The sequence below is a fragment of the Protopterus annectens genome, chromosome 8.part1, assembly GCF_019279795.1.
Source record: "Protopterus annectens isolate FY-2018-M chromosome 8.part1, PAN1.0, whole genome shotgun sequence".
Lineage (NCBI taxonomy): Eukaryota > Metazoa > Chordata > Ceratodontiformes > Protopteridae > Protopterus > Protopterus annectens.
The window spans coordinates 117311823-117336999 of NC_056742.1; the positions used below are offsets into that span (position 1 = coordinate 117311823).

General features: G+C 42.1%; 1 protein-coding gene across 4 annotated transcripts in view; it reads left to right on the forward strand.

Annotated features, from left to right (window-relative positions):
• FBXO31 (F-box protein 31) overlaps nucleotides 1-25177 on the forward strand; it is a 1097250-nt gene that overhangs the window by 906525 nt on the left and 165548 nt on the right. For all 4 annotated transcript variants that reach the window (XM_044081741.1, XM_044081743.1, XM_044081742.1 and 1 more), the window contains one exon: nucleotides 10940-11331. In XM_044081741.1, coding sequence (XP_043937676.1) covers nucleotides 10940-11331 — 392 coding nt within the window. The remainder of the gene's footprint in view (nucleotides 1-10939; nucleotides 11332-25177) is intronic.

Sequence of the window (25177 nt, forward strand, 5' to 3'; positions counted from 1 at the left end):
ATCTTGGAGTATTCCATTTACTCCAAGGTGCAGTAGTGACCTCAGCATTAGTCTCTGCGTACACACACACACACACACACACACACACACACACACACACACACTTATATGTATGTATGTGTATATCAGTGTTAGTGTTTGCATACACACACACATATGTGTGTGTGTGTATGTGTGTGTGTGTGTGTGTGTGTTTGTGTTTGTGTGTGTGTGTGTGTGTGTGTGTGTGTGTGTGTGTGTGTGTGTGTGTGTGTGTGTGTGTATGTTAACAGAGATGAATGGGGTTGCATTTGGGCTTCGCTGTACTAATGTATTGTTGAAGTTTGGATGCCACTGTTTTTAGTCAGATTCAGAGTTTAATTTCTGAAGTGTTGTAACATGCAATATTAAGGCTAATACTTCTTATAGGGAGGCAAATTATTGTTGATTCTTGTCCCAGCCTTTCTGTCAGGATTTTCTCCATGATTTCCCTGCCTCTGCTTTGAGGCTAACAGATCTGTAATTCTGTGGATTTTTTCTAGTGTTCCCCTTATACGTTGGTACCATACTTGATGTCCTGTAGCACTCATGTACTTCTGCACTAGCCAGTAACTCCAGCAAGGGATCTGCCAACACACTGGCTGGATTCTTGCGAAGTCTGGGAGACATTCCATGTAGTTCATTGTCTTTATCTTCATTAAGGACAACCAATTTCCTGTCAATGTTTTTTCTTTCAGTTCTGGAGTGTTTTCACTGCTTTCACCACCTTGCCCTACCTTCCTCCCTCCCAGCATGACACATACAAGTTAGTTATTTAGTATGTCTGCTTTTTTGAAGTCTTCTATTATCTCTCTTTCCTACCTGTACTGAGTTTGGCTAGGTCTGTCCCTCACTTTCTATTTCAATTCTGTACATAATAGCCTTTGCCCCCCCCCCCCACTGCTCCCCTCTGCCTACCTGCTTACAATTTGTCTTTACCCCATCACTTCCTTTGTTGTACTTCTGCATGTTTTTTTTTTTTTGTATCTTCTCCACCCCCCAATCTGTTACACTTGCTGTGTGCCCTCATTTTTGTCCTAAACATTAACCTCACGTTCTTGTATGTAATTATTGAGTTTCACATCTTTTTGCATGTTCCTCAAACCCTTGTCCAAAGCCTTGCATACTGCATCCCAATCCTAGTCCTGTAACTTATTATCTCTGCAATTTGTACCTAGCCCTCTAACTCATCTTTTCTAAAATCCTGTGCCATCATCTTTGTCTTTGCAGTGTTACCTTGCCCCTGTCCATAAACCACACAGGTGCATGATCTCTCTTGCCTGATGGCACCTTCAACGGGACATCCATTACTCGCTCTACCTTAGTTAGGACTAAATCCAGAATTCTGTCCTTTCTGGTAAAGTGACTGAACCCGTCATGGTCCATGGCGCTAATAAGCATTATCTGTTTCCTCTTTCAGGTGGAGTCTAGAATCTCCCAGTCTGCTCCTGACAGATTCAGTTAGTCTCTGTTCCTTTCTCTTAGCCTATTTCTCCCTTGACTTGCCTGGGCGATGTATCTTCAGTCCACAATAGTTCAAATGGTACTAACCCTAGCTTTTCATCCTACCTGCACTTCTTTAGTGACTGTGTGATGAGGCATTCTTCTACCTCTCTGACCTTGCATTCAAATATCTTATTGTAGATTACTACTCCATCATCATCCTCATTTTTGCTTCATTCCTAAATATTCACAGCCAGATCCATGCTTCACTCTACCATCTCATCATCTGTGCCTGTTTCTGTGATACCAGTAATGCCCATCCTCCTCTTCTGCATCACTGCATCGTAGTCTGTCATCTTCTTACCCTGACAACGTGCTTGTTTGTTATTCTTCTGTGTTTGGTGACCTTTTTTTACCTTGGGTCTACTTTCTGAATACCTGCCTTGCTTCTGCTTCTGTGATATTATCAACATGGGCTTACAGCAGTCATGTCTCTTTAAGGCCTGTTAGTCATAACTTTGACAGTCACCCATACAAACCTATGGCACCTCCTCTTCTATTTTAGTTTAAATCTACAGTTATTGAGGTGGATATTTGCAGCCCAGCCTTAAGCACCCCTGCCTTTTTGATAAGAGGAATACCATCAGATATAAAAGATGCCACACCAACTGGAATCCCCAAATAAATTCAAGGCTTTTATTCAACATAACCCTTTTATTTTGAATAAAAGCCTTGAATTTATTTGGGGATTCCAGTCTGTATGGCATCTTTTATATTTGCTGATCGTTGTGTTTGTTGGCTTAAGAGGAATACCATCCCTTGCAGAGAACTGTTCTTTCTGTGAGGTGTGTCCCTACCACCATTCTCCTATTAGTCCCAAGACCATCTCGCTTCCCACTGCTGAAGCTAGTTATTATGCTCTCTAATGCTGTTCTTCATTAGTGTGCTGGCCTCTGAATAAGTAAGCTTCCTGAGAATACCACGTCCAAACCTCCGTCCTGTCGTCTGTCTTTCACTTCTCTGTCTTTGCTTTTTACCATGTCATTGGTCTCATCTGGGAATTCAGTGCTGCCTTCCTCTACTGTGGTGACCACCTTGGTCACCTCCTCCATTTGTGCTTACTCTAAGCTCCAAGACTGGTTTCCCTGTAATCTTTCAGTTAAATATTTTTCAAAGATTCATTAGTAAAATTTGCAATTTTAATATTTACAGACTGCATACTGTAGTTATTCTTCTTGCTTCTAAACATTAGTTTTTCCTTGTTTTTCTCTGACCAGTCTACCCCTTTCCTTGAGCTACTGCCCTTTATTGGCTTGGTTATAGTTATTTTTATGTCCCTTTTGTTATGGTAAATGCATACGTGTCCTGCTAATGCCTTCACTGATACTGGGGCTTTTGTGATAATTGGACACCAGTAATGTAAGTTATCATGCTATGCTGAGCTTGTTTCTAAGTGACCATGATATATTCTAATAGTCCAAAAAAGTCTTATGAAGTGTAGTGTTATAACCGGGATGCATTTCGGTAGAAGTTTTTTTCAATGTTTCTAATTCAAAATAGTATGTTTTTGTGCAATTACAATATAAAGTAAATAATTTCTTTTTGTTGATTGTCTCTAACAGCAGGAGGTACAAGTTCATTTTTCCAAGCAAGTTTGTTTATTCACCAAACTTTAACTTGCAGCATGACTTTACACACATTAATAATACATGTTTCAAAGACATTTCCATTGTCATTCCCATGAATTTTACACTTTTCTTATAACTTCAATATTACTATTTGTATCTTGCCTTTTTTCAATACTTCCCAACCCTCCTACATCACTCATCCTTTAAACAATATTTTGTATGTTTTGAACCCACCTATGCCATAGATTTGTATGCAGTTTACTTGCTCCTTCCTATAACATCCAACCTCCAATTCATTAATTGACATTATCAACTCTTTTTCCTATGTTGTGCATGGGTTTGGGGTGTCGCATCAATAGCAACAATCACCAGAGCCAATGATTACATCCTCCAGTTCTTTAATATCTTACACAAAATTCAGTACATCTTCTAAATTTGGTTTGATCTTTGATTTCCACTGCCTGTACCAGGGATGGCCTTTTACTTAATATTTCTCTTTTTCTCTTTCTCTCTCTCTGTCTTTTGTTTGTTTTTTTTTTTGTAACTCTGCCCCCTGTCCCTGATATTGGAGACAATCTTTAACATGCAAGTCAGGTACATTCCTGTCTTTCCCCCACACATTGATTTTTCCCTTCCAGTATATCTGTTCCCATTACCTTGCCTTCCTATCTATTTTCCTCAGTTAACTTCATGACACCTTAATCTTTACATATCCCTATTAGGAGAATCCCTGTACTCCAGTCCTGCACTATTTTAATGTTTGTAATATTTTCTGAGACTTTGTCATTGTAGTATTCTGTATGGCTGTTAATCCAACCATCCACAGCCCCTTTTCCCCATTTTTGCCCAGTGGGTCAAGGTACCACTTCAATAGTGATAATCATCTAGACCTAAGTTTCTCATATTTTCCATAAAAGCTTGCAGCCATAATAGTAAGCTCTCTTTATCCCATATGCTTTCAACTTGTACCATCATCATACTTTTCTACTTTGCTCAATATCCTATATATATCTATATCAATATGTGTGTGTGTATATATATATATATATATATATATATATATATATAACACACACACACATATATATATGGGATCCGTACAGATCCCCGAATGCACTTTCCACCGAAGCAGAAATCACCGAGCATACTTAACCGAAAGTGCTGTTCACCGAAGCATCACTTTCGGATAAGTATGTTCGTTGTACCAGTCAGCTACGGTGCGGATAAGGGGAAAATTCCATTTTCCCCACTGTAGTGTGACCTCGGAGTGAGAATATTAAAGTCGGGGGTTGTGGGAGGCACAGGGGGGCTTGCCCTCTGCATAGACGTAGGTTTAATGTTTTTTTTTTTTAAACATACTTTACCATAAGCACTTTTTCGGTGAAATCGCTTTCGGTAAAGTATGTTCGGTGATAATGGATTCGGACTTTTGCACCCATGTTAAAATGCCAGGTTTTTGTGATGTAAAAAAAATGAGACCACAATAAATCATTTCAAAACTTTTCCCACCTTTAATGTGACCTATAACCTGTACAGTTCAACTGAAAAACAAATCTGTTAAGGGAAAAAATAAAAAACGTACATTGTGGAGCCACGGTGGTGCAGCGGTAGTGTTGTTGCCTCACAGCAAGAGGCTCTCCCATTCGATTCTCGGCTGGAGCGCCTTCTCTGTGGAGTCTGCATGTCATCCCCGTGGTCGAGTGGCGTTCGAAAGACATGCGTGAATGGGAGTGCCTTCGTTGAAGGTTGGGCGTCGGGCTGGCACCTCGGCATTGTAAAGATCGACTGCCAATCATTAGCGGACCGGAGTTCCACTGTGGCGACCCCTAACTGGGAAAAGCCAAAAGAAAAACAACAATACACTGGTTGCATAAGTGTGCACACCCTTAAACTAATACTTTGTTGTGTGTCCACACTCTTAAACGGGTCTATATTAGAACATCGAAGTTTCACAACTTCGAATGTTATAATATCGACCCATATTCAGCGAATGCTGAAAATAGTGAAGCTACAGATAACCAAATTTTTTTCCTAGGGAAAGAATTTGGTTATCTGTTTCTGTCGCTTCGCTATTTTCAGTGCTGTGGTGGAAAGTTACGGGTCGGGTTCAGGTAAGTGTGCGATTGGGCGCGGGTTAGGTGAGTTAGGGTTAGGGTGCGGGTTAGATATGTGTGCGATTGTGTGGGCATGAGGGTTAGGGAGGGTGAGGTGAGTTAGGGTTAGGGTGCGAGTCAGGTACGTGTGCGATTGTGTGGACATGAGGGTTAGGGTGGGTTAGGTGAGTTAGGGTTAGGGAGCGGGTGAGGTGAGTGTGCGATAGTGACGGACCTTAGGGTTAGGGTTTGGGTTAAGGTAAGTGGATAGTTAGTGGTGTATCTACAGTTTAGTGTAGGGTTAGATGTAAGATTTTAGGTGTATGTGTGTGGATTGCTGTTTGTTTGGTGTGCTTGTGTTGTGTGTATGTGTTTCAGAACAGCAAATTTTTTCCCTAGGAAAAAATTTGCTGTTCTGCATGTTCGATGTTGTCAGCGTTTGCTGAATAGGGGTCGATATTAGAACATTCAAAGTTGTGAAACTTCGATGTTCTAATATAGACCCTCTCTTTGTTGAAGCACCTTTTGATTTAATTACAGCATTCAGTCTTCTTGGGTAGGGGGTGGCCACAGTGGTGCAGTGGTTAGCATTGCTGCCTCACAGCAAGACGTTCTCCGGTTCGATCCTCGGCTGGGGTGCCTTCTGTGCGGAGTCTGCATGTCCTCCCTGTGGGTCTGCATGTCCTCCCTGTGGTCGCGTGGGTTTCCTCTGGGTGCTCCGGTTTCCTCCCACATCCCAAAGACATGCTGCAGGTGGATTGTACACTCTAAATTGGCCCTAGGTGTGAGTGTGTGCATGTGTGTGCCTTCTGTGGAAAGTTGGGTGCCGAGCTGGCAACTTGACACCGTAAAACTCCACTGCCAATCATGAGCGGACAAGGTGATCAGCTGTGGCGACCCCTAACCGGGAAAAGCCGAAAGAAGAAGAAGTCATCTTGGGGTAGGTGTCTATCAGCATGGCACATCTTGACTTGGCAATATTTGCCCACTCTCCCTTACAAAAGCACTCCAAATCTGTCAGAGTGCGAGGACATCTGTTGTGCACAGCCCTCTTCAGGTCACCCCACAGATTTCCTATTGGATTTACATCTGGGCTTTGGCTGAGCCATTCCAAAACTGTAATTTTCTTCTGGCGAAGCCATTCTTTTGTTGATTTGGATGTATGCTTGGTGAAATTCCTCTTCATCTTCAGCTTCTAGCAGACGCCTGAAGGTTTTGGGCCAAAAGTGACTGGCATTTGGAACTGTTCATAATTCCCTCCACCTTGACTAAAGCCTATATAGATATTATTATTTATTATTATTATTATTATTTATTTACTATTAGTTTGATTACCGGGGAAATCCACTGGGCCAAGAAGTGCCCATTTTCAGTGGAGGCCCGGGGAGAAAAGCTCCATGAACAATTTAATACAATATTGGATATAAAATGAAGAATAAAGGTTGCAAAGTGAAATACCATACAATATAGGTTAGAAAATACGAATAAAGGTTACAAAGTAAAAAAACAAGAGTTGGATTCAAACATTTGAGACATAATATACATTATGAGACAGTTTAACATCTTGACTACAGAGATTTTTTTTTTTTTTTGAAACAATATTTACATGTTAGGGGTCAGCAGTTAAAGTCTGCTGGTTCTAGATCTTTTGAGTCATAAGAATAAGAATGAGAGTATAGTGGAGAGGGGGTAAGGGGGAGCTTAGTGGGGAGTCCCTAGAATTTATGTGGGGTGAAAGCAGGAGCATTTGGCATTTATTTATATATATATTCGTTATGCTAGTTCCACCACTCATAATTTTGGAAATGCATGAATCAGTGATATAGTCCAAACTCTTAAAATCAAGTGCATGTTTCTTCTCTTTTTTGATTAATACTATTTCGGCCATAGACATAGGTTTGGGCTTGCCCCGACTAATAAAAGAGCACTTTATGTCTTCCAAAGTAATTTTCAGAGCTAATGTTCCAGACGTTAATTTAGGTGCTTTCCTAATCCAGTTGCTCAAATCATGAACACTTGTATCCCATTTTTGTTTATAATTTTTTTATTATTACTGTTTGTTATCTTTGCTGTTTTGTTCTAGCTATTAACTGTAGTGCCATCTGAAGCTTCAACTTGCTAAATTATTTTTTTCTGTAATGGGATGCCAACAGTTTACCTAATTTATCTCAATATAAATAAATTTCTTGAAATTTATTATGTGACCTGTTTAAATTTAGACCAGTCTTCACTTGCATGGATCTCGCCATACCCAATAGAACTAAGATGCTCTCCTCAAAAAAAAAAAAAGGAAGCCAATCTGGTGGTCCCCTGCCATAAACAAACTCTACAACAGAAGGAAGAAACTGATGCAGAATAAGGTGAAGTCCCAAGACTGGAAAAACTCAGCCTCAACAAAAAGTTGAGATCCCTCATCAAATCCTCTAAAGCTAGCTATGAAAACAGAATTGCAGCAGATAGTAAAGACAACCACAAGGCATTCTGTAGTTATGTAAAGAATCTCCATGGCAATACCCAGATTTGCTCTGAGCTACTGCACATACTGCACAATGGTACCTCCTATACCGAGCCAACAGATATGGCAAATATACTGGCAGACATATTCAGTGCTAACTTTACCCCCCCCCCCCCAAACGACCAATCACAATACCAGTAGATTGCCAGGAACCCAGTATTACTGCTGCACAGGTTAAAACAGCACTGTCCAAGGCCAAGAATATAGCTTCCATGGGACCTGACAGTATCCCTGTTTGTATTCTACATGAACTACAGAGTGAACTGCACCTCACCTGTGTGCCCTGTTCAAACACAGCCTCACCTCAGGCTTTGTCCCTACCGAATGGCGCACTGCTACAGTCATCCCCTCCACAAAGGAGGAGCAACTACAGACCCTGGGAACTATCTCCCCATTAGCGTGATGAGTCTGATATGCAAAGCTATGGAACGCATCATCATGGACCTAATAAACAAAGATATAGGGAATTTCCAAACTCTGGATCCTACACAAGTTTGGTTTTGTGAAGTGTAGAAAATGCCTGCTCAACTTGGTTGACTTCTTTGAGTCAGTCACCAGAGCTGTGGATGAAGGTAAGGTGGTTCATACAGCCTACCTTGATCTGGCCAAGGCTTTTGATACCATTCCCCACTCAGGAATCATAGAAAAACTTACTAAGCTAGGCATCAACCCCTATATCACTAGGTGGGTTGCAAACTGGCTCACAGATAAAACCCACAGTGTGAAAGTAGCTGACTCCAAGTCAGACTGAAGACCAGTCACAAGTGGAGTCCCACAGGTTTCGGTTCTGGGTCCTCTCCTGTTTGGTATCTACTTCTCTGAAGTCAGGCCGACACGAAGGGACTCTGGCTGACAAAGTTCGCAGATGATTGCAAGTAGGAAGCTATTATTAACTGCCCAAGTGATGTTGACATCCTACAGAAAGGCCTCAATGAGACCAACGACTAGTGTCAGAACCATGGCCTTAAGCTCAATGCCAAAAAATGTGTCTTCATCCCCTTTGGGAGAAACCCAGTTGCCTTGAATTACCACATTGATGGTAGTCCACTGAACACTGAAGGCATTATAAGAGATCTGGGAACACAGGTTGACACCAACCTCTCTTTTGACCACCACGGTGCCACTGTGGTGAGAAAGACCTTCTATATGGCACATTTCATTACTAAGGGTTTTGCATCCAGGAAGAAAGAGGTCATTGTCTCCCTCTACTCTTCCCTCATTAGGCCAATCATCGAGTACAGTGCCCCATTTGGCATGTACCTCACTAGACACCTGCAGCAACTGGAGAGGCTGCATAAGTACTTCACAAAAAGGATCCTAGGCCTTAAACATTTGTCCTGTATGGACAGACTCAAAAAACTCCCAACAATTCTGTCTCATATCGCCTACTTAGAGGCGATCTCTGCTTGACTTACAAAGCCATGTCTGACTCAGCTCTGTTAGAAATGCTACATCTAAAGAAATTCCAATCCCTCCGCACCACACGCTCCAGAGACCTCAACCTCATTACCACAATCAACAGAATATGCTTGAGGGACAGGTTCATAACCCAGAGACTGCCCATGCTATGGAATAGACTTCCCATACATGTCAAGCAGAGCACCTCACTGTCCCTCTTCAAGAGAAATCTTGATGAGTGGATAGGAAATAGAAAATTCACTCTGAGGATCACTCCAGTGGCTCTACTCGACAGAGGCACTAGGAACTAAGGTTGGGTGACACGATACCAGGGTAATCCTATGGGCTAGGCTTATAAAGGAGATTGTGACTTAAGAAATAGATATTTGTCTAACTCTGGATTGAGAACCAGGTTCCACATAAATATACAGAAACATTGCCTAAGTTTTGTAATCTATTTGAAAGGTTGTCTAAAAATGAGTGATACTCCTCAAAAGGAGCATAAATGTTGCCCACAGTAATTTAATAGCTCCTAGGGAGAGTGATTCTAAAATAGATCTCCCCTTAATGCCTAAATAGGTTTTATCTATAGAGTTTAAACAATTGTTAATAATCACAACACTCACTGATTTCTCAGCTCCACAATTGCTAACAAGTCTCTCTCTGATCCAGACATATTTGGTTTTAACATATTTATATTTTGCTAATTTCTAATATGTTTCCTGAAGTAAAATCACATTCTCATCCCCATTTCCTGTAAGCATTAATACCTGACACAATTTTGAAAATTTCTGTGTGATATTTATACTCCAGCAAGCAATTTTAATAGGCATCTTAACTTAAAGAATAAACTTTACATACCTTGATTAAATTATAGCAAACCTGTAGCTGAAAGAATTTAATGCCACTTAGTGCATGCTAAGTTGAGTGACATGGTGCTAGGTGTAGTGCCTTAACCTGTGGTATTGCTTCCAACTATATAATTTGTGACTTTCAAAGGTTGTCACACATTTAGCAGTGTGATCATCAAATGTGGGTTTGCTTGTTTTTTGGTGTGTTGTTATTGTTGCTGGACTTACTTTGATCTGATAACACAGGAGAACAGATTAGGAAGTACTTCCACTGAGAAAACTTCACAGAAGGTCTGAAAATGGAATGTACAACACTAGCATTCACTAAAGTAATGTGTAAATGGTTATGTTAACAGTTATGTACTATTCTGAATTTGAATTTGGCTAACCTTTCTCATGCTTTGAAATGAGTTATTCACTTTAAGTTCCTGAAGAATGCTGTGCAGACAATATGGTGTGGGCTATTAAAAAGTGCTAAGATAGATTTATTTCTGCAGTACTGCTTATTTGGGGTGATCCCATCTAGCTGTTGAAGCTTTAGCAGCATTTTCACAAACATTGGCTCCCCAGGAGATTAGAACTACCTGATACACTGTCTTCTGAGGTACTGAGAGATAAGAATGCAAGCCTCTGATGGTTGTGCTATCAGAGCATTTGTGGTAGCTAGGAATACATTTTCTGGTTTTCTAAACAGTGGCTTGGTTTTATGGATGGGAAGAAGGAGTGCAGACTGTGGCCAGTATGACAGTTTGACAGAGATTAATAATAAAAAAAAAGAGTTGTGTCAGAAACTCAGAGTCTGTAAGGTGTGGATGGTTTAATGTATATATGAACTTGTGTAAGTTAGAGGTGTTCATGTCTCTCTGCTCTGGTTCATCTGTATAGGTTTGCTTACATTATATAGAGGATTGAATTACAGGTCTCTGTGTCAGCATACAAATGCATATTTGCTGTGAATAGTCAGTCTAACCATTTTATCTCTGTTGAATATAGGGAGACCCAAATGTTCCAGCAGGTCAGCTGACCATTTGTGTGGATCTCACTCGTCCTATTTACCTGCCCAGCATTGAACAGCAGAGGAATTTTGAGGAACTGTCACGCATTGTCCTAGAAATTCATGAGCGGGTGCAACGAGAACAGCAGAGTGGAAGAGGAGAACAGCCATCATCGAGAAGAACAGGAGACCTCCCAGTGAGACCTTCACAAGAAGATAATGCAGGAGAGAAAGTTAAAGTGGAAGCTGAAGAAAAAATCGATCAAGCTGCAGTTCAGGATGGGCTTGTAGATGCAGAAGGTGCACAGTCTGAGTCATCTGGGCACCCTTTTGTGTTACCTGCAGGAGTTGTGGCAAGAAATGAAGTGTACCCTAGAACGTGTCGAGTATGGTAAGTATGTCTTTTCAGTCATATTTCAGCAGTTTTGTTGCATGTTTAGCATAAAGTGTAATGATTCAGCAATTCTAAGAAATCCAGACTTTGGTAGAAACAGTAGGGGTAGTAAAAGCAGTTTTCATTACTTTATAGCAGTGAAACTGCTTTCTAGAGGCAGCTTTACAGAGGTTGACAGACATGAGGAAGGTTGAGAACCAACTTATCTGCAAAATAACCTAATGCAGTTCACAGTAGATTGCCTGCTCTTCACAATGTGTACCAGCTCAGGTTACCCTTTTAAAAACTTAGGTAATAATTAGAGTTGTGACTGTTTAACAAAGTACAGATCTAACAGAGAAATAAAATTAGTAGAATGTTTTAGATTGCGCTACAGGGCCATCATCTCTAGCCACACAGTAAAACATCACATTCTGTAACTTGACAAGTCAAAATGAGCAGATATGATCTGCATACGTGTACGTGAACTTTGTACTATTTAATGCTGAATTCATGTGCACTGTTCATGTCTGCTCTCTTCACAGGTTGACTGTTCTGAGATGATGTCCTAATGGTCTTCAGGGTTCTACAGATAACTAAGACAGTATACTTTCTTATCATTTAGTAGTTATCCATGGTGAATGTGTCGTAATGGTCAGTATCTCCTGCTCATTGTTATTGTAAGCCCTTCACTGCTGTCTATAGCTTGCCTGTGACTTTCACAGGTTTAGGGACCTCCAACTGCATGTTTCCTAGCTAAGACTGGCGAGGATTATAGAAGACTGCAGGGCTGCCTTTCTTGCTTCTCTGGTTGTGTTTATTGGTGTGCTTCAGTTTTGTGGCAATCCTTTTGACTCTGTTTACATACCACCTTCATTCTTGTGAATCTGGTTTAGAGTTGTTTAGACTTCTTTAACCTTTTCTGTGTAATAGGAACGTGGTTGTAACTGTTTAGAAGCTCACCAAGGAAATATAGACATCTGTGTCAAGCATTCTTGTTAGTGCAGAGAATGGAACTGGAGGAGCTAAAGTGACACAGTTTAAATCTGAGAGGGAGTTGGATAGCTGCAACAGTCCTGAAAGGACTAATCAGTCTAAAAGACTAAAATGCAAGAGAGCCAAATGGTGTACATTTAGCAGCCCAGAGAGATCTGAAAGAAGGCAGGCCGAGCCTTGGTTAGATGTTCTTCATTCCACATTGCTGCAGTCCTAACTATTGGGTAGTCCGCTGTCCAGTCGGCCCGAATACCAAAGTATATGGCTGACGTCGGTCAGGGCGCATTAGACTGACGTCAGTACGTCAGGGTACTAATGCGCATGACCGACGCCATATCCCCAGTCTTTTTTGCCGCATGGTCCGATGCAGAAGCAATTTTGCGGGTGCAGGTTGGCGTTCTGAAAGTTTCTGAAGCCAGAGTTTCAGACCGAATCAAAGTTGGCTAAGTACTTCCTTGGGGAATATTTTGGTTCTTTCTTGCCCCAGTATTTAACCGGATGTCAGAAAAAGTGAATAACTGTATTTCTTGTGGGAAACAGATACCTCATAGGGATTACCATACTTTGTGTATACCTTGTTTAGGGCCTGAGCACGACGTTGTTGGATGCCGCTCTTGTGCTAGATTTAACAAACGCACTATTAAGAGAAGGTTAGACTGTGCCAGGTTAGTGTTTGGGAAGCGTTGTAATTATAAAATGCCGTCGGATGCTCCGGCCGCTTCGCTAAAAGCGCAAGGACAAAACAGCAAAGCCTAGAGTGGAAGAACCGACAGTCCCAGACGTCGGTTCTTTAGAGGCTCAGTGGAGCCGGAGGTTTTGCCAGGTGTTTCTTTGGAGTCTCAGGGAGAGACTTTACTGTTACAGGATGTATCCTCTCAGGAAGTAGGCCAGGCTGAGGGGCTTCTCAGGTGGCTGTTCTTCCCTCTCTTCCTAAGGTGGTTAGAGCCTCCCCTTCTGTTTCCAAGGCTTCTTTGAGGGGCAGGCCAAGTTTTGCTTCAGTGGGGTTTCTCCTAGTGCTTCAGGGTCTTTGCCTAAGAAACATATGCTTAAAATGGCAGAGGATTTGATTACTATGATAAGGGTTCTATGCCCCTCCTGATAAGAGGCCTAGGGTGGAACCTGAGTTTGAGAGTTTTGAGCAATGCTCGGAGGCTTCTGAGTCTTGGCTGAAGATTTGCAGGAGTACCCTCCTTATTCTGATTCTGATGTGGATGATTCTACTCCTACAGCTTCTCCTCCTGAGGATTTTTCATTTTCAGAGACACTGCATTCCATGAGGGAGCATTTTAAATGGGAAGGTCAAGATTTCTCTGATTCCAGGAAAAGGCTTAGGGAATTCTTGTTTTACCCCAGCATAGGCCTTTAGCTATACCTCCTGTTTTGAATGTGGTGGAAGATGTTTTGCAGAGGCTTCCTGAATCCTGATTCTTTGCCTCCTGCCCCAGTTAAACCGGATAGGTATTATAGGGTGCCTGAAGCTCATAAGTATCTTTTAAGAGTCCTAGGGCAGACCCGAAACTGTCTCTCAGGGGCCTAAAGGTGTGAAGGCCTCAGTTGTTAAAAATCCTGTCCCTCCTGATAAAGAGGCAAGGGCTTTGGATAGATGGGGAAAGAAAGTGTATACTTCTTCCACTTTAGCCATGAGGGCGTTGAATTGTCAGTTTCACATGTTAAAATATCAGAATTATCTTCTTTCACAGTTGAAATTTAAGGTGGATGCTCTGGCGGAAGGTATTGAGTGTAAAGAGTTGCAGGATTTAGTTCATGTGTCTGAACAGGTGGGTAAACATTCCTTGCAATGTGGTTTTGATGCTGTGCAGGCCTCCTCCAGGGTGGCTGCCACTGGTTCTGTTCTTCGTAGGCACGCCTGGTTGAGAGATCAGAATTTAGCTGAGCATGTTAAGACATGGATTTTGGATGCTCCTTTGCAGTCTGATGTGTTGTTTGGTTCGCCTGTAGAAGCAGTTTTGAAGAAAATGGAGGACAAGGCTAAGTCTATGCAAACTGTTAAAGATTTTTGCAGGTGCAGCCTCCAAGTTTAGTAGAAATTGGCCTGCTAAGGGATGGACTTATCCTGCTTATGATTCCCAGTCTAGGGGTAGGTCTAGACGTGGTAGGGGCAGAGCTCAGGGTTCTTTTAGGCCTAGGACAGGAGTTCCCCTGCTCAGACTTCTGGTGAGGGCAGGGGTCAGTCCTTTCGTAAGCAGACCCAATGACCTGCCTTTTCAGCTGCCAGTTCATTCTCGCCTGGCAGCACCGTTGGGAGGAAGACTGTCTCTTTTCAAAGAAAATTGGGATTTAATTACCCAAGACAGATGGGTTCTGGATATCATTCACCACGGTTACAGGTTTTATTTCCATACCTTGCCTCCTTTCAAAGGCATGCCAGACATTCCTCCTCTACAAAGACAAGAGGCTCACAAGCAAATTTCTCTGTTACTCCAAATAGGGGCCATTCAGCCGGTTCCTGTGCCAGAAAGGGGCCTAGGATTTTATTCTCGCCTGTTCCTAGTACCAAGAAGGGGAACACGTGGAGACCAATTTTGGATTTATCTATCCTCAACACTTATCTGGACATTCCCAAGTTCAAAATGTTGATGTTACAACAGCTTTTACCTCTGCTGGGCAAAGATCACTGGATGGTAACTTTAGATCTCAAGGAAGCTTACCTTCATGTGCCTATAAGACTAAGTTGCAGAAAGTATCTGCGTTTTCGAGCTGGAAATTCTCATTATCAGTTCTCTGCATTGCCCTTTGGCTTATCTACTGTGCCCAGAGTATTCACAAAGGTTCTGGCTCCAGTGATAGCTTACTTCAGGCTAAAAGGAATTCAAATCTATCCTTACTTGGACGATTGCCTGATTCTGGCTCAAGAAAAGGAAGACCTTCTACAGCATTTGGAATATGTCATAGCAGTGCTAAGATGCCTAGGGTATTCTGTGAACGAAATAAAGTCCAGTCTAGTACCCTCTCAAGACATGTGCTTTCTGGGTGTGAGACTGAATACAGCAGCCCAGATGGCCTTTTAACCCCGGACAAACAAAAGAATCTTTCCAGTTACTTCCATCAACTATCTCTTCAGTCCGGGCTGACTGCAAGGACAGTCCTTCAAGCCTTAGGGTTCATGGCATCTTGTATTCTGGTGCTTCCCAATGCCAAACTGCATATGAGGAAGCTACAATGGTATCTCAAAAATGTATGGACACAGCACTGCCAGGATTTGGACACTGTCATTCAAATAATACCTTGCATTCAAAAGGAATTTTTGTGGTGGGCTCAGGAATGTCACCTAAACAAGGGACTCTCTGTGACCCGGCCAGAGGCGAGTCAAATTCTAACGACAGATGCCTCAGACATTGCTTGGGGAGCTCATCTAAATGGAAAGTGGATACAAGACAAGTGGCCTGCCAGACTACAGCATCTACATATCAACATGAAGGAGATGTTAGCAGTCCAGTTTGCATTAATGGCTTTCAAGGAGTTACTTCTTCCAGGGCAGGTGTTGATTCTAACAGACAACACAACTGTCTTGTGGTACATCAACAAACAAGGGGGAACACATTCTTACCCATTGTGCAGGCAAGCAATGATTTTATGGGAGACTGCGCTCAGCTTGCAACTAACTCTTCAGGCAAGGTTTCTGCCGGGAACACAGAACTCCTTAGCAGATGTGTTAAGCAGACAAATCATGGATCCCCACGAGTGGAAACTGGATCTTCATGTATTTCAAAAGTTGACAGTGTCCTGGGGAACTCCAGACATAGATCTGTTCGCTTCTCCACTAAACCACCAGCTGCCAAAGTTTTGCACAAAGAGGTTTCATCACACAGCTTGGAAAGTGGATGCTCTTTCTTTCAGTTGGAAAAATCTTCATGTGTATGCGTTTCCACCTCTGCCTCTTCTTCCAAAGGTGCTTCTAAAGGTCAGACAAGACAAGCCAAGGATGATTTTAATAGCTCCAGATTGGCCTCGGCAGCACTGGTACCCATTACTGAGGAGTCTGGTAAAGAAGCCTCCATGGCCTTTGCCCTTGATTCCACACCTGTTGTCTCAGAGAGACGGTCACCTGCTCAATGTCAAGCTTCACTCTCTTCATCTAACAGCCTGGCATATTCTGTTTTGAAAGACAGCAGGTCTCAACTTCCTCAACAAGTTTTAAATGTGATTATGGAAGCCAGGAGACCTAGTACAAGGAAAGTGTACGCAGAAAAATGGAAGAGATTTTTATTTTGGAGTGCAGCAAACAATTTGGAGATTTCTGAGCCAAATTTGAGTGTGGCTCTTCAATATCTTACTGAGTTATTGGACAAAGGTTTGTCTTTCTCTTCCATTAAGATTCATGCTGCAGCAATTTCAGCTCACTATGATTGTGACCCACCGCTGTTTTCGCATCCTTTGTTCAAGCAATTTCTTAGAGGGGCAAAGAATATAAGACCCCACGTAGAGCTCCTACTCCTGCTTGGGATCTCAATTTTGTGTTGGAGAAACTTACTCTACAACCTTTTGAGCCTCGGCTACTACTGAATTGAAATACTTGTCATGGAAGACTGCTTTTTTGTTGGCCATTACTTCTGCAAGAAGGGTTTCTGAGTTGCAGGCCCTTATGGCAGTGGAGCCTTTTTTGATTTTTCATAAGGATAGAGTATCTTTACGTACTAATCCTTCCTTTATGCCTAAGGTGGTTTCTAGTGTGGCTTTAAACCAAACTATTCATTTGCCTACTTTTTATGCAGATCCCCAAAATAAAGGGGAAAAGATTTTGCACACTTTAGATGTACACAGGCAATTGCGTTATTATTTGAGCAGGACTAAGGATTTTAGGCAGTCTCAGCAGTTGTTTGTTTCTTTTGCTTTGAATTCTCAGGGCAAGCCTGTGTCAAAACAAACTATTTCTAGATGGATTGGGTGTTGCATTACATTTTGTTATTCCCATCATGGCAAGGAGATTCCAGCTGGGATTAGGCCTCATTCCACTAGGGCTACTGCCACTTCAACAGCATTTTTAAGGGGGGTGGCAACTAAGGATATTTTGGAGGCAGCTACTTGGAGTTCAGTGCATACTTTCTCTAAGCATTATCACCTTCCTCTCTACTCTAAGTCTAGGGCTGGTTTTGCCACAGCTATTTTGCAAGGCATGTTGTCAGTTCCTGCTTCCTTATGATTTGCCAGCCTCCCTTACCTCTGCTTTGGGATTCTACCCAATAGTTAGGACTGCAGCAATGTGGAATGAAGAACATAGTACAGTTTTGTACCTACCATAAATGTAGATGTTCGAGGATCCACATTGCTGCAGTCCAATTTACCCTCCCTCCTTCCCCTCTGTGTTTAGGGGTGGTTGTGTAGGTGAGGTTATATTCTGCTAATTTTGTATATATTGTGTATATATATATTTTGGTGCAGGTATGTTGGGAGTTTTTGGTTTTTGGCCTTATCTTTTCAGGGTCTTCTGACATCTGGGGCAAGAAAAGACTGAGGATATGGCGTCGGTCATGCGCATTAGTACCCTGACGTACTGACGTCAGTCTAATGCGCCCTGACCGACGTCAGCCATATACTTTGGTATTCGGGCCGACTGGACAGCGGACTACCCAATAGTTAGGACTGCAGCAATGTGGATCCTCGAACATCTACATTTATGGTAGGTACAAAACTGTACTTTTTGCTTAAAAGTTTTGTAGAAAGCAGTTTCTGGGGAGATGGTGCAAAGAATGGCAATGACACTATCAGCAGCTGAAGACTGATGTGCTTGATACTAGTAGTATGAATTTTAACAAATATAAAAGATAATACCCTGTCTTGAACCTAGAAGGTGACAACTGTTGATGTAACTTTATTTTGCAGTGGGAATTGTCAAATAAAATGTCATTTATTTCCTGACAGCAGTGCAGACCATTTCTGCTGGAGTGCTGGTCACTGTATACTAATTATGATAAGGGTATTGGAATCATTCCGCTTAGGTGACTTGATCAGTGTAAGGAATGGAACCAGGTAATACAAACTTTATAAAAATACTCTTGTTGGTAATTAAGATACCAGACAGCAGGTAGCACATGTATTCCGTAAACTGCTAATCTGAGTTTGCTTCCCCTATGATTCAGATTACAACTGCATCAAAGTTAAAGTAATAAGTACTCATAAAGGGAGGGCAAACATTTTTAAGTGTGTCTGCTTAAAGATATTTTTCAGATGCCTCTTATGGTCCCTGTAGTTGCTTGCATAGAATTGTTCCTAAGTAATTCATCCCTAACCCCCCCCCCCCCCCAATAACTCATCACTCGCAACTGCAGTACATTTCAACTCTTATTTCATAGATGGTATAGCATTTCTAAACCTGTCTCAATTATTGTAAAACAGGTCAGTCCAGGAATCCCATGTTCCCTTTCTCAAGAAAGTCACACATTATTCCTATGCACAAAGGAGGAAATCCAACAGATATTACTAACTTTAGACCAATAGCAATCTTATCCCCCTTCTCCAAAATATTTGATAAATGTATCCAAAAACAATTGCTAAACTATCTCCTGCAGGAAGAACTCCTATCCCCCACACAACATGGCTTCCATCCTTTCGATAGTACTAACATTGCACTTCTAACATAAATAGATACTGTCAATAAAGCTAGAGGTAATGGCAAACTGGTCTTCCCCTTAATTTCTAGAGCTGTCTAAAGCCTTCAGCACAGTTTGTCACAGCAACTTCTACTTCAGATGTCCTCATTAAGTTTCTGTCAGCCCACCCTTTTATGGTTCAAAAGCTACTTACTATCCAATAGGTAGTAGTCAGTAAAATGACACTCCACCCTGTCTGCATATGACCCAGTCACCACCAGTGTACCCCAAGGCTCTTGTCACTGTCCTCTTTAACATTCTCACCACACCTTCCACAGGGACAGTGTGTGATATTAGCTAGGATGGTTTGTAATGAAAATTTGTTTTGGGAAGAATGTGACAAACTTAAAGAGATATTAATTAGGAGAGTGTATCCCACTCTATTTCTACAAGACATATTTTTAGAAGTTATGAGGAAAAGGAAGGCAGGTTGTTTCTCACATCTATTAGGGACAGCCAGTCCCATCTCCACAGTAGCATTACTGCTAAAGTAAGGGAGTTGTTTGTTGCCCAACATCAGCTCTGTGACGGATTTTATATAGCTAAGACCAAAAGGGCCCTGGAATTGAGGATATACGAATATATATGACATAAAGAAAAGAGATGATAGGAACGTGCTTTTTAAACATATGTAAGATTATCCTGATCACCGTTTAAATTTTTTATTATTGACCATATTGAGTTTGGACCCTGGGGTGGACCATCTAATGACTTTGTGGAACTGAAGGAACTTAAGTGTCAGATTAGATGTAACGCCACAAAAGCCCCTGGGCTCAATGAACAGGTGTCCATAAGCAGTATTTTAAAGTTAAAAGCTGCTTATGCTTTATAAGAGTATTTATTTATGCAGTTTATCCAGGATTATTGTCAAAAGGTTAATATTTTTTTTATAATATTATTTTTGTAGATGATTTTATTACTCTGTGGTTTTTAGTTCTAGCCTGTAGTCTTAAAGATTAGCTCAACTTTTACAATTTGTTTCTTTTTTAGGGGCTATAAACCTACCTATGTTCTCATAGAAATTTTTTTTCTCTCCAACTTGAATTGTTTTTAATTGCCTAATTGGTTAATTGATTTTTATCATGTGATTCAATTAGTTTAAAAGGAGGGTGATTTTATGGTTGTATTTATTCTGAAGAAGTCCAGTAAACTGGGATGAAAGCACTGAATTTGTTCAGTAAAGTGTGAGGAATTCATTGCTCGTCTCCCTCTGCTGTGTTCTTTGGTTATTGAAATACAGAAAAGAATTAAATACATCACTGTTAATATAACGTAAAACCATTTAGTAAATGCCAGTGTGGGAGACAGATTCCCCATAAAGATGGCTACGACCAGTGTCTTTTTTGTTTAGGTGCCTCTCACAAGAATACATCCTGTTGAATTTGTCAGGGTTTTGCACCTAAAACCCGTCATACTAGACTGCCTTCTTTGGTGCTTTATCTTGAAAATCAGTGTCTTAAGCTTCTTGCAAAAGATGAGATGGAGGGTATTTCCCACTCTGCGAGACAGCTGTCAGTAAAGAAGGCCAAGAAGCCTGGCTGGAATCTTCTAGTGTTCAGCCTCTACTGGACGCCTCTCCCGAGGTGAGTGAATGTCTGGACATTTGCCTGACTTCGTCATTGGATTCCTTTGCCTCGACCGGGTTGGAGGCTGTCGGGGATCCAACATCCACATCCGAGGAGGCTTTGCAGACATCCGTTTCAGACGCTCAGGCATCATTTTCAAAGGGGCTAGGGGTGTTCCTCAGATATTAGTCAGAGAAGAAGTTTCTACTACCATCATTGAAGGCCATCCTGATTCAGAGCCTTCCAAATTTTGTAAGGAGAACATCCCTTTGAAGAAAAATCAAAAGACTAAGCATATTACTCCTGCTTAAAAGGATCCACAGAGTGAATGGCAGGCCTTCACTTAGGGTTTGTTTAATGCTTTAATGGCATTGAAACGTCCTCAAGAAGTTTGTTTTCCAGCACCTCTTTGGTCCTCTACTCCCTTTAAAAGACCCAGGGAACAATTCCTCTGAGGAGGAGCTGGATTTAAATGAGGAATCCGTTGCTTACTCTTCTCAGATTTCGCCTCTTTGGACTGTGGATCAGAGGAAGAGGAATCTAAAAGTCCTGATACTCCCTTTGAAGAGATTTAGTTTGGGAACATGATCTCCAGGATGATGGAGTACTTTAAATGAGATTGTGCTCAGGTGTTTAAGGTGCATAAAAGATACTATGATTTGCTGCGCATGGGTTCTCCTAAACCTTTTCCTGTTTTTTGGCTGCCTTGTTGGATGCATTTTCCAATGCTTCTAAGGCTGCAGAATCTCATCCCCTTGCTCCCAAGAATCCTGATAGATTCTATAGGGTGTCTGAGGACTGCAAATTTTTGTACAAGTGTCCTTCTGCCCACCCTCAGTGGTCTCTTTAGCCTCTGACAAGCCCTCTCAGTTGCTTCCTTCTCCCAAGTTACTGTCCTCTGATAAAAATAGTAGGACCATGGAAAGGCTAGGCAAGAAGATTTACATCTCTGCTACGTTGGCTTTTAGGGCTGTTAATTATCAGATCCATATGTCCAGGCACTTGTTGGCTGTCTTATCCCAGGCTTGTCAGGTTATTTCTGATCTTCCATACTCTGAGGGTAGAACTTCTGCTCTTTCCCTATTAGGGACTTCCTACCAGGTGGCTTGTCATTCCATCAAGTGTAGTTATGATGCAGCAGATTCTTCCTCTGGGGCTGCTGTTTTTTTGGGTCAGTGATGAGGAGGTATTCTTTGCCTAATGGTTAAGGTCTTTGCCTTACAAACACAAGGTGCAGGGTTTGAGTCTCACAAGGGATAATTGGCTAAGCTTAAAATGGCTTGCAAGGGCAGTTAGCTTAGTACTAATCTATGAACCTTATCAAATTATCAACCTTTGCCGATAATATTAAGGCTAAGTTGATGGATGCCCCTCTTGATAATAAACACTTGTTTGGTGAACCTGCTGCTGATATATGCTTAAGTCCTTCAGGATAAGGGCAAGGCTTTACTGGAACTTAAACATGTGTTTTTTTTCCTCCTGTGCCTAAATTTCAGAGACACCGCCCAATAAGCCAGCCTTTGTTCGCAGGCAGTCTTGCCCTCCTCCTCCTAAGGGCAAAAAGGATGGCAAGCAGGCTCCTCCTGCTAAGGCTATTCAGTCTTCACTGCCTCAGAAGTCTCCTTTTCTTGATAAACCAGGTTGCTGTCTGACTGTCCTATTCTTCCAAGCCACTTTCCTCTTTCTCAATGCCTGTCTTTCTGTCTTCCTATTTGGCTACACATTACTCAGCATTCCTGGCTCCTGTCCATTATTCGCAAGGTAATTTCATGGTTATTCCTCAGCCCCCTCAGGAACAACTCTTCTTCTTTCCAGAGGTGCTTGACTCAAGATGCTATTCTAGAGGTGCCTGTGTCCCAGAGGGGGAGGGGTTTTTAATCCAGGATGTTTCTAGTACCCAGAAAAGAGGATACTTGGAGACCAATTCTAGACCTCTCTCATCTAAACACTTGTCTGAAATTGCTATCCTTTAGAATGTTGTCCCTTCAGATTTTGTTTCCTCTTTTGCTTCCTCAGGTTTATATGATGTGTCTGGATCTCTAGGATGCTGATCTCCATATCCCAATCCATCACCTTTTTTCAGGAAGTTTTTACATTTATCTGTTCCTTCCTGGCATTTTCAGTTCTCTGCTGTGCCCTTTGGCCTTTCTACTTCCCCAAGGGTATTCACTGAGTGCCTCACTCCTGTGATTGCTTTTTGCAGGATTCAGAGGATCAAAGTATTTCCTTACTTGGATGACCTCTTGTTTCAGGCTTCCTCTCTAGGGATCCTGTTACAAAATCTTCATATTGCCATTTTCCTTCTGTAAAGTCTAGGGTTCACAATAAACTTCAAAAAGTATTTTCTTACTCCTTCTCAGGACCATGTTTTTCTGGGGTTCAGGATCCAGATGGTGCCTGTGCTGGCATCCCTGGCTCCTTCCAAGGTTTTGACACTCATTTCCTTCTTCCACACTCTTCTTCCTCTGGCCTCTGTCATAGCCAAGGAGATGTACATCGTGTTAACCTGCTGCAGTCATCACACTTGGGTTATCCTGTCATCAGGCGGTCCCGCAGTCGGCCTGAATTCCAAAGTCTTGGTCGAGCGTCTGTTGGACGTCAGCTAGTCAGCTGTTACTGACGTCAGTGTGCCAGGGGTATATAAGAGGAATCTGACGCCATTTTCTTCAGTCTTTCTTGCCGCACGGTGCTGGAAGCAGAAGCAGTTCGCAAGTGCCGGTCGGCCGACACCTGAGATTTTCAAATCGAATTTCAGTCTGAAGTCTTCAAAGCTAAGTACCCAGTTGGGGAACCTTTTCTTGCCTCAGTCCGATGTCAGAAAAAGTTACCAATTGCATTTCTTGTGGAAAGCAAATACCTCATAAGGACTTTCATTCTTATTGTATATAGGCCCAGACCACGACATCAGTGGCTGTAGGTTTTGTGCTAGGTTCAATAAGCGAACTATAAAGTGACGCTTTGATTTCGCACAACACTACTTTGGTAGGAAATTTAATTACACTATGCCGTCGGAGCAACCGACTACCGGCATGCATAAATAACGCAAAAATAAAGACAGTCAGCCTAGATCCAGGCCAGACTCCAAGGCCTCGGCTGGCCTGGTCGCTGGTTCTCCGGTTTTCAGTGAGGCACCTACGCAGCCCCTGGCGACCGCAGAATTGGAACCCCAGGCCGCTTCGGATTCTCAAGCAGAGAGTTCTAGGCCGACGCAGCCATTTTCTTTAGGCCCTACCGACAACATTGCAGAAGGAGAAGCCGGTGCTGCGGAAACACCTTCAGTTACAGAAGGTGTCTTCAGACCGACTACTCTAACCATAAAATCTTATGCTAAGCTTAAGACTCATCTAAAACCAAAAAAGACTGCACTTCAGTCTCCAGTTCAAGGCCCCATGCCTAAGAAACAGATGCTTAAAATGGCTAAAGATTTGATTTCTTTAATCAGGGGTTCCCAACCCCCCCAGACAAAAGGCCTAGACAAGAGGAGGATTATGCCTCCTCTGATCAAGTGTCTATTTCCTCAGGCTCCTCTGAGGAACAGGATTACTCCTTTTCCCCCTTATGATGATTCTGATGCTGAAGATTCCATTCCCTCAGCTTCTCCCCCTGAAGACTATTCCTTTGGGGAAACCTTACATACCATGAGGGAACATTTCCACTGGGAAGGTCAGGACTACTCCGACTCAAAGAAAAGGCTCAGAGAGTTTCTTTTACTCCCCCAGCACAGACCACTTGCTATCCCTCCAGTTTTAGACATTGTGGATGATGTTTACTTAGAATCTAGTCTAAATCCAGATTCTCTGCCTCCTGCTCCAGCTAAACCAGATAGATATTATAGAGTGCCTGACTCACACAAATTCCTTTACAAAAGCCCTGTTGCTGATCCAGAGACAATCACCCTGGGTCCCAAAGGGGCTAAGGCTTCTATGGCTAAAAATCCTGTACCCTCTGAAAGGGACTCCAGAGCACTAGATAGGTGGGGGAAGAAGGTTTACACCTCAGCTACTCTAGCTATGACTATATATATATATGACTAAATTGTCAATTTCACATGCTGAAATACCAGCAATTCTTAATGTCTCAAATAAAACAAAAGATGAGCACGCACCCTCGGCAGTCTGAATTCAAGGAAATGTAGGATCTGTTGCATGCAGCTGAACAGGTGGGCAAACATACTTTACAATGTGGATTTGATTCCTTGGAAGCTTCCTGTAGAGCAGCTGTTACTGGGTCTGTTATACGTAGGCATGCTTGGTTAAAGGAACAAACTCTGCCTGATCATGTTAAGGCAAAGTTACTAGATGCACCCTTACAGCAGGATGTCTTATTTGGGGTTAAAGCAGAAGATGTTTTAAAGAAAATGGAGGATAAGGCAAAATCTATGCAGAAGGTCAAAAGATTTCTTACAGGTACAACCCCCATGCTTCAGCAGAAATTGGCCAGCAAAAAATTGGTCCTTTCCAGCTTCTGACAGACCACAGAGGGGTAAATACAGACGCCCAAGGGGCAGAGGACAAGCACAAATACCTTACAAACCTCGCCAATGGGGCACTGCAACACAGAAGGGAGGAGAAGACATGTCCCAAATTACTAGAAGACAAACACAATGACTTACACCTCAAACTGCCAAGCAAAAATCTCTTGGCAGCTCCCTTGGGAGGAAAATTAGCATTTTTTATAGACAACTGGCGCATCGTC